The 9,960-nt window shown below is 47.8% G+C and overlaps 1 protein-coding gene across 1 annotated transcript; it reads left to right on the plus strand.

Annotated features, from left to right (window-relative positions):
- The first annotated feature begins 445 nt into the window (after positions 1 to 445).
- LOC144125015 (uncharacterized) lies at positions 446 to 2,873 on the plus strand. The gene is made up of 2 exons (XM_077658040.1): positions 446 to 666; positions 2,430 to 2,873. The coding sequence occupies exons 1-2, from the start codon at positions 550 to 552 to the stop codon at positions 2,871 to 2,873; spliced, it is 561 nt and encodes a 186-aa protein (XP_077514166.1). The 5' UTR covers positions 446 to 549.
- Positions 2,874 to 9,960: the final 7,087 nt, after the last annotated feature.

Consider the following 9,960-nt stretch of genomic DNA (forward strand, 5'->3'; position numbering starts at 1 on the left):
CCCCCAAAAACCAATTATTATTATTATTAAGCTTGGCGTTTCTGGAATTTTCACGAATATTTATTCACAGAGAGTGTGCGATTGGTATGAGCGATAATTCGTGAGGTTTACTACAAGCGTCGGTGGTGTAGAAATTAGTCGGCAGGTTGGTTCCCACGCGTCGATGGGTTTCAGAGCTACCGATGCAGAAAAAGCAGCAATTGACATGTCGCACTGCTACCCTAAAATATGAAGACCCCCGAGTTTTAAACTGATCTCCAGCGAATCCTTCGATTTCAAGACGCATTAGGAATTTACGGCGCTTTTCAGCTAGCAAACGCGAATACCGACAACATTTTCTGCCCATTTATTTTAGCACGGTCTCTTCCTCTTCGCTTTCGTGGCGCTTATATCTTCTTAGCTTGGCTCATGAGTTATGTCGCATCGTTGACGTGTTGATCCGCGCCGTCCAACCGCTGCGCCGGCTCCCCTTACCTCTGGGTCTGGGCGGTTGCAGCTCTGCCTCGTCTGTTCCTCTGACTTACACTGCCTCGCAAGGAGACCGGTGCCATGGACCGGGAGACCATCGCGCGGCTGCTTACCATCAGGATCCCCTCGCTGGCCGAGATGGAAGCCAAGCGAAAGGCCGCCAATGAAAGCTACGATTCCGATGTACCACCAGAAGAGGTAAGCCCCGTCATTATTGCGACAACCATCGGCATCCTCAGTGGCTGTGGTGGTCTCTGTTGGTCACAGAGTGGGCGTTTAACCGCAGACGGCAAAAATTCCGAATCAGTCTCCCCTGCTATTTCGTGAGCGATAGCTGTGTGCAAGCATTCCACCCGAATCAAAGATTTTAGCAGTGTTAACATAAGGGAGACCCTTTCACTGTTAAGAAAGGGCAGATGAACTCAATGTACAATCTCGCAATGTGCATGCTTTACATTTCTGCCAGATCATTTAAGTTTTCTCTATTTAGAGGGTCCTCATGATGTGTGAACAACACTTGCAAATAAGGACGAATCGAAAAAAACTGCATATATCCGACGCACAGGCTCCCGTCACTGCCCATGAGTACCCCATATATAACCATTTATTTCAATACTATTCATGGCTGCTCATATCACTCCCTTGTAATTTAGCGGCTCAACTCTCACTGTGTTCAAGGCTAAAATGCAGATCGAAGTTTTTCTATAAAGGATTAACCTGGAAACTTTTGGTAAACTATGCTTACATTCCGTAGGCTCACGTAGGCCTGTATTTGTATTGAGGTTTATAATTACTGGCTGTGTTAAATAAGTAAAATATTTCAGTTGCTGTTCTGCCTGGGGATTCTATTCCACAATATTTAGTTCAGGTATACTCTTGCTGAAAATATGTGCGAGCTTCGGTTCGTTCTCTTATCAGAGAGAAAAAGCGACCGTAATGCCGGAAGTAATTTTGAGAGGATTGCAATGACCATTGTTTTATGCTGGTTAAAAGCAACATTCACAAGGTGATACTGGGTTTTGCCAGAGCTCGCTTTTGTTGAACGACCGCGGTTTCTGCAAAATACCAAGGTAGTTAGTTTTGTGTAGGATACCAGACGTGTTATTACGATATCTCACCTTAGGCGTGCACCCAGACAGAGATCAGAAAAGTCACGTTCACGTCTCAGACCAAGCTATGCCAGGACCAATCTAAGACTTCGAAAGAGGCAGCTCATCAAAGGCTTTCTTCGCCACGAGGGCAGAGGAAGGCCTGTAACAGCTACAGCGACGGGAGGATTTCGTTCGCACAATTTTTATGAAGGCTATGATCATCGCTTTCTTTAGGAGATAATTTCGTAGAGACAATAACTTCAGAGGGTGACCGGTACTCATGAACTTTCTGGAGCCTGGTAGTTGATTTTAAAAGGGAACCATATTAACTGGTTGAAAAGTTGTAATAGTAAGTGTCCATGGTGTGTCCATTGGTTGTTTGGCTCACAGGTAACGGTTTCTCGTCTATGTGAACGCATACACTGTACAGGGTTCTATTTACTGGAAGTACTGAGATATCAATCAGACTCTCCATGCGCGGCACACTGCATACGAGATCATCACGTTAGTCAGCGTGAAAAAAAACTGTGGCAGTAAATAGTACCCTGCCTAGTATATGTCCAACGTAGACAGGGAAACCCGCACCGGTGAGCCAATAAACAACTAATGGAGACACCACTGACACTGACCATTACAAATTTCCAGGCATATGTTCTGACATATTTTTAAATAAAGTTTAAAGTGGATCAGTCAGTTGATAAATACCGTACGTGTGTTTGCGACATTGAATTTGTGATATTCATGCACTTCAACCAATACATGTGACAAAAATACTCTCCAGAACAATTGCGGTAAGCGAACTTAATTGACAGCGAGAGTGCGATTCGTAAAGCTGCCTTGAGCGACCATCCCGCTTTCTTTTCTCTGCAGCAGCGTCACATGTCGGACCAGAGGCGTCGCCTGCTGAACATCAGGCCCGCAGGAGAGGACACCATACACTGGTGCTGGCTCTGCGACAGAAGATTCCACCTTCCGAGCCGTCTAATCGCCCACCAGATATACCAGCATGATTTTGACGGCGAGCCCCGGCCCATCAAAGTGCCATGTCCTATCTGCTACCGCTTGTGCAGGAACGAGTTCATCATGGGCCTGCACTTGGGAACCCACATTGGCGAACGGCGGTGCTTCAAGTGCGGCGCTGAGTTCGCCAGCGCCACTTCTGCCCATGCCCACAAGCTCCTCCACCACAACCGCGGTAATTTCCAGTGCCGCTTTTGTAGGAAGCTCTTCGCGCTCAAGAGCAAGAGGGACGACCACTGCCGCCTGGAACACCTCCGACAGCTGAAGCGTCAGCGCTCAGCGACCAGCTTCTAGGCCAGCAATGGCCAGACACGAAAGTGCGTCCGAGACCCTTCGAAGCTTGGGAAATTAGGCAAAAGGTGCGGGTGCAAATAAAAAAGTGGGCTTCTTTGCGTGAAGATGCCTCCGTCGGTTTGGCATGACTTTTCATCTATCTATTTTTGACGTTCAGGCATGAGGAGGTAAGCAGTGGAAAGTCATCCGGACACGAGCGGACAGGAAAATGTCTGCTTGCGTGCAAAAACTTGAAAGGTGAGCAGTGGGAATGTTACCTGTCTTTTAGGGAGATGTAGTCAACGACCAAATGAGCTCGGGATTAGGACGTCTACGTGAGTTAAATATTATGATGCCTAAGAAGGGATAGGTGACACGTACGGAACGCGAGGGGAGCTTCTCTGTTTCATGCCACTCGTAGGTGGTGCTGTTCTCTGTAGTGTGAAGTGAGCGCTCCAGGCGCTGAGCCAGGCTGGCCGCGTGGCAGATTCAGGCTAAGCCGCGCGTGCTAAAGAGTTGCATTTATTAAATAAAGCTCCTGGTGTGTGTTTCAGCGCCAATAAGTAATAAATGGGAGTGAGAACTTGTTGCCCCAATGTTAACGCAACACAATCGTTTGGAAGGAATGTCGTTATTCGCAAGCGATGGCCCAGCTTTTTGAAGCAGCAGAACAAGCTCTCATCTGCTCTAGATGCTTCAACGGTAGGACCCTGATTGCGACCTCAAGCACTGATGAGTCGATATTTAATTTTCGGGCACAACCACTAATGCGATGGGCGCCATTTTTTAGCAAATTTGTCCATTGGCCAACCCTGAGGTTGTTCGCAACTGGCCTAGTGCGAGCGCTCTGTCCCGCGCCACTTCCCGATCATCGTCGCCTCCTACGTGACACTAATCGGGTTGCTCTGAAGCGATCAAAATCGTCTCTATCGAGCCCGCAGCTGGCGTAGGGAGATTGTTCCGTCACTTTTGTTGTCGGCCTCTCGTGGAATGGCGCACACCGACAGTGGGGGATCGGCGATCGTATTTTGCACATTTAAACATTAGCAACGCATTGACGCATTTAGGTCTGACATGGGAGAAAGTTTGCAGTAGAGGAAAAAACTTAATAAATTGTATCTAACAAAGCAATCTGCCTGACCTAATTATGTAGCTATGAACGTAAATGCACACTGGTTTTTAAACCTATCCTCTGGCGCTTGTCCCACATGAGAGAATAACAGGAATAGAATGAGGAATTCCTAATCGGGAGAGGGGAATCTCCAGATCACACTTCGTAGGGTAGCAAACCGTAGACAGGAGAGAAGTTGATCAAGTTATTCAATTTCACCACGTGATGCACAGTTGTTACGGCGTGAAAATCCTGATAGGCAGAAATAAAGAATAATTCTGGTATTCTGGACCGGAAGGGGGTAATGGGCACCCGCATTGCCTTGACCGGCATAAGCGAACACTCCTTGGGAATGCCAAGTGCTGAAAATCCGCTGTAGCAAAAAGAGGCTGATGACTCTAGGAATGCAGTTGCAGGAAACATTGAAATCGGGTGACTGCCAAATGCACAGTGTTTGTATTTAATGGCACCACATGCTCGCAAATGCAGAGTTTTCTAAAAAATAGGCATCACATTATCGTAAATGCCGCAATGACTGGATGCCATTGAAAAGGCACTTCTTTAATATGTGGTGGAATGAAAAATCCTAGGGAACGGATCAGCAGGGTGGCCCCTCGAGCTAAAGAGCGCAGTCAGGACAGAAGGGCAATCTGAAAGCACAATGGCCGGATGTAATGCCCGCTCATCGTCGCCTTCTACGTAGCACAACTCCGTGCCTTCGTACTGATTCGAATGCAGTAAACATTCTCGGTATTTCAAACTTTTAAACGTGGACTTAACCTAGAGCGTCACCAGCAACGCTTCCGTTGTGCCATTCATATACTATAGCTTGAGCTTGCAGGAAGTGTTACATCTCTGGTTTCCGCAGCTCTCCTTTCGCAAGACGCCGGATTAATCAGTAGCTTGCTGAGGTACCTACGCTTTGGACGTGCTGTTGGGTGTGCTTTTCTAGTACAGGACGCACTGAAACATTTCATAGCGCAGTTTTTCTCAGGACGCTTGTAGATTCCTTAGATGCCTCCATTTTTCCCAAACTCCTTTGTATGGGAGAAGAGAACCTACCTTTCAAAGGTCTTCGAAATTTCTCTTTCATTGGTTAAACTCTATCGATCGATCCTTCTTATTTGGGTCGCTTGTACTAAAACCGTCAAAGAAATCCCCGTGTTCTCGCCGTATTGAGGGCAATTTGTTTAAGCCAGAGATACTTCAACGGACACACAGTGAAGGCTGTGATGTAATCATACGCAGCGATTTGCTTTCTGGACCAATAGCCGCTTTGAATTTCGACCTTTGAACATAAGAAACAACAGAAAGTTCAGACAGAAGAGACAAAGTGGTCTTAAACAGCCCCTTCATCCTTTGTGGTCTGTAAGATCATCACGTGAAGAGGCACTTACTTCGAAACGCTCCAGTTTCAGGGGGCGGCCGCATATCTGCGTTTAATTTACACTACCTAGTGGTACGCCGAAACATTTCCGTAAACTCCTGGCACCGCGTCGCTGGTAAGTGCGGGTCTATCACGGAGAATACTGACTGTTGCGCCGCTGTTCACAGGTCCCTGAAGTGCCGTACAATATATGTCAAAGTGAAGCTCACAGAGAGCTGATTTCTCGTTTAGTACTTTGTCTGCCTGTAGGACAGCTCGACCACGTTTCAAAACGCTTGGGGAACATTGGAACAGAAAAGAAAATAGCGCGCTGATATGGCTTCCTTCACGATATGCAACACGGCGTACGGTCGCGGACAGAATATTGACCACGCTTCGGCGGCCAAATTCCTCTGATGAATTACTTAATAAATAGAAATTGATTTTTTATGTGTCCACATAAAGGCTGCAAGCATATACATTTCTGTTGTACAACGTGACTGAACAAGCTGAACGCGGAAGCGTGGTCTATATGTTCTTGGCGCATCTGTACGTAGAACGGGGCGTAATGTAGAGAGTCTTCCTCGCATTATTTACCCGATGATCAATTGGTCTTGTGCATTGTGCGGACCACAAACATGCGTATTTAAAAGCTCCCCTCCACCCCCAAAAAACGCCGTGAAAAGCAGATACGTAAAACGTCGAGCCGAGCAGACGACAGACCCACACGCGCAGGCATGGGGAGCGCGGTGTCAAAAGCTATTGGATTAAAAATATTTATTGCTAATTGATTAAATATTATTATAATACATGATTGATTGATTGAATGAATGATTGACAGACGGACGATCGGGAGGGCTGACGTACAGACGGATGGACGGATAGACGGATGGATCGATGGATGGCCTCAATCGAAACGCGGCCACCTCCATCCACACAGACCCGCTATTCGGCACTGCGTTCCGCGGGCATCGCCAGCTGGGGAGGGAGCTTATAAAAAAAGGCTTTTGTGGAATGGACATTGCGAATGAATTTTCTCACATCCCGGTCGCCACTCGAACCGCACTGTTCGGCTTTTCGATAACATAGAGAGAATGAGGGGCCGTAGTGGAGGGTTCTGGAATAATTTCGACCACCTGTAAATCTTTAACCTGCACTGACATCGCACAGCAACCGGGCGGCTTTGCATTTCGTCTCTATTGAAACGCGGCCCCCGCGGCTGATATTCGAACAAGGGAACTCTGGCTCAGTAGCCGAGCATCCTCACCACTGAGCCACTGCAGCGCGTGCCAGCCTGGACACATACTCCGCTTTATGAAAAAATATGCTTTTATCTGAAGGAAACTCACAATAACTGTCACGCTTCTTTGCCAGCACCTAATCCGCGTCTTGTCAAAAAATGAAATAAAAATTGTAGAGGACACTTAATCTTCGCCTTAAGCGTATGATGCGATAGTAGATGGTTATGCTTTCTATTCTAAGCCTACAACGTTGTCAACACCAACGTCAATGAGCCCTACGAACACAGGCGGCCTATCACTCCACTGCGGCGTTTCTGCCGCAACATTGTCAGCGACAAGGCAGGCAGCGCACATCTCTCTCACCGCCCCACATACCTCAAAGCACGATTGAGTTGTCAACTGACCCTGGTAGGCAGATATGCGCCTTCCCTTCCTCAGACCACTAATTACCATCATGCATTTTTTTACTCAGTCCCCTATTACACGGTGCAGGTTCGAGTCCCTTTCGCAAGCTAGGCTCTAACCTGACTAATAAATTTATTCTGCACGAAACACTGAATCGTATGACACCATTCGAAACACTATGCGGCAAACGGTCAGCACGATACGATTTTTAGGCATCCCCAGAATATTTTCGACACGTGGTGCCGACAACACTGATGGTTTTTGCTCCGAACGAGTTGTATACGCTGTAGCGTAAAATTTATCTCAGTTCTGAGTGGAGGAAAGGCGCATAGCTTGTTTACTTTGTCGCCGGGCGCCTGAAGCGAGCCGCTAACGGCGAATGACACTTCAGTTATGAAGCTTTTAGTCGGCGTATGACACGTGTGGCACGAGGTTGCCTTGTTCGCCCCTGTGCTGATATCAGTGCATGGTAAATATCCCTATTTGGTCGGAATTATCCCAGAGACCTCCACTAAGGCACATCTATCTTCCTTTTTTCTTTCTCTCTCTCTTTTATTCATTCTCTTACGGCGTTGTTTTCGTGTCCTCCAAGGTAAGTAATCAGTTACTGCGTCAATTCCTTTCCTCAAAAACCAATTTTGAGCTTTCATTTAAACCGCCCGGCCAAGAGTTCTGACTGCATCGGCAAAATCTGCGATTGTGGCTAAAAGTACTAGGCAATAAAAAGTTCTTTTGGTGATGGGAACGATATATAACAGCCAACGAAGCGGAGGCTGCGGAACTAGTGCGACCGCGAAACCACAGTAGTCCGCTACGTGTCATTCGTTCTTCTTGAAACTCCGGTGTGTGTTTGGAAGGAAAAAAATGAACGTGGATTAGCTCAGGTAATCCAAGGTAAACGTGGAAGCGACTGTGGCTCAGCTTGAGCCAGTGGGCAGGCTCGTGCACTGTCCTTTTCATTCTTCTTTCAGTCGCAACAACAGGAGCAATAGGGGCGATTTAACCGTGTTACAGCGCTTTCTGTAGGGCTCTTCTATTTTAGTCAGTGGGTGTGCTACTTCTACCTTTCGTGCTTTCACAATGCAGGTGGTAAACGGAGTGTTCGTCATCATAAAAACTTCATTATCATTGAGAGACAGCGTTAGAAAAACTTTATTAGAACGAAGGTTTGTTTGATTTATCCGGGTTTAACATCCCAAAGCGCTCAGGATATGAGGGGTGCTGTTGTGAAGAGCTCTGGTAATATAGAATACCCCAGACTTCCGGGCTCTCAGGCTCCTGGGTCTCTGCACAACCACACAGCAGTAAAGTGTTTATGCTCCTTCAGACCACAACACTGGCATCCTGGTCGGTATAGCGATGGTTTCCACGACCGGGTCAAAGGAGCGCAGCAGAATGTCCTAGTCCACCCAGGTTTACCATGTTCTGGGCCTCGCGGCAAGGGTCAGCCGAGGAAAAATATGCAGAGCAGAATTAAGAGGTTAGCGACGGAGTGCACAGGACAAATTGAGGAAAAGGCGTTCATAATGAGAAAATATGAAAGGAGGTGAGAGGCAGGTAGGCAGGTGAAAACTTTATTGATGAGCCTTATAGATGAGTAAAGCCTAGGTTGGTCTGGCTCTTGATCCCGGGTGGCGGCCAACAGTCGATGACGTGCGGCGACCTCTCCAGCCCACTCTACCAGCCGCCTTTGTGAGGCTGGTTTGGAGTTGGAGACCGGGATCTGCCAACCCCCTTTGTCCGGGAGGTTCCAGCGAGATGGTGGTTGAAATTCTAGACAGAGGTATAAAATGTGGTCAAAGTGTGCTCTCGGAGCCCCACAAAGAGAGCATTCGGGTCTGCATTGGCTTGGTGGATAAGGGCTTAGAGCCGGTGAAGAGAATGTGCGAGCCTGGAGCCGTCTCCAGGATTTTTGTTGCTCTTTCGAGAGGCAGATGTGTGATGGAGGATAGACGAGTATTTGCTCCCTGTAATGTAGGGTTATTTCATAATAGGTCACGAGCCGGTCCCTAGCGCTACACCGGTCTACGGTGTGCCCTGCTCGGTTGACGTACGCTCCAGCAAGAGAGTGGGCCACTTCGTTACCGGGGTGTCCTGCGTGGGCTGGCACCCACACAATTTGAACTGGTTGGTTCTGTGGAGTGAGAATTGAGAAATTTTCAGGTGGTAGAATGAATCTGTCGCCGTGCAAAATTCGTGATTGCTGTTTTAGAGTCACTCAGATTGAGTGTGGCAGCGGAGGAGGAAACGCTATGGCTCCTTCTTCGGCTTCAAGTGAGGTTGTTGCCTTAATCGAGCACGAGGCTATTTGTTTGAGGTCACTTGATGCTACAGTGATGACGGAGGCCGAATTGTGGGTGTACTCTGCCACGTCCACGTAGACCGCGTCTTTATCGTTTGCATGAGCTTTGTGTAAAGCCTTGGCACGAGCTTCGCATCCGGCCTGGATGTGAACTGTGTGTATGTTTTTGGGCAGAGGGTGAACTATCAGTCTGTCCCTAATGTCTGTTTGATGACGTGGGCGTTGTTGGGGGGTGAACCTGCTGGCTGAATCTTTAGAGAGGCGAGAATGTGTCTACAACCATTTGTGGAGGAGGGTCTGTCAATCGGAGCCATGCGATGAGCTTCAGTTAGGTGTTGTAGTGCATTGTGTATTCCCATACGTAGGAGATGGGTGGTGGGAGCTCGTTGTGGCAGATTTAAGGCTCACTTGTACGCCTGCCTTATTAGTGCATCTACCTTCTCCTCCTCCGCCCTTGTCAGGTAGAGGTAGGGAAGGGAGTTAACCATCCGACTAATCACGAATGCCTGCACTAGCCGCCTCAGGTCATCTTCACGCACGCCTGGGTGCTTGTTGGCTTTTCTTCTAATCAGTCGGATGGTTTTATATGTAGCGATTGTTAGTGTCGAAATGGTCTACATGTTGCGTCCATTGTTTTGTGCGAACATGCCAAGAATGCGTATCTTTTCAACCTCTGCCTCTGG

Source organism: Amblyomma americanum, chromosome 1 (assembly GCF_052857255.1).
Source record: "Amblyomma americanum isolate KBUSLIRL-KWMA chromosome 1, ASM5285725v1, whole genome shotgun sequence".
Taxonomy (NCBI): domain Eukaryota; kingdom Metazoa; phylum Arthropoda; class Arachnida; order Ixodida; family Ixodidae; genus Amblyomma; species Amblyomma americanum.

Excerpts from the sequence above, each read along its gene's own strand:
- LOC144125015 (XM_077658040.1), top strand. The coding sequence starts at position 550 with ATGGACCGGGAGACCATCGCGCGGCTGCTTACCATCAGGATCCCCTCG. Across the intron at positions 667-2,429 it reads CCGATGTACCACCAGAAGAG|CAGCGTCACATGTCGGACCA; the intron begins GTAAGCCCCGTC and ends TTTTCTCTGCAG.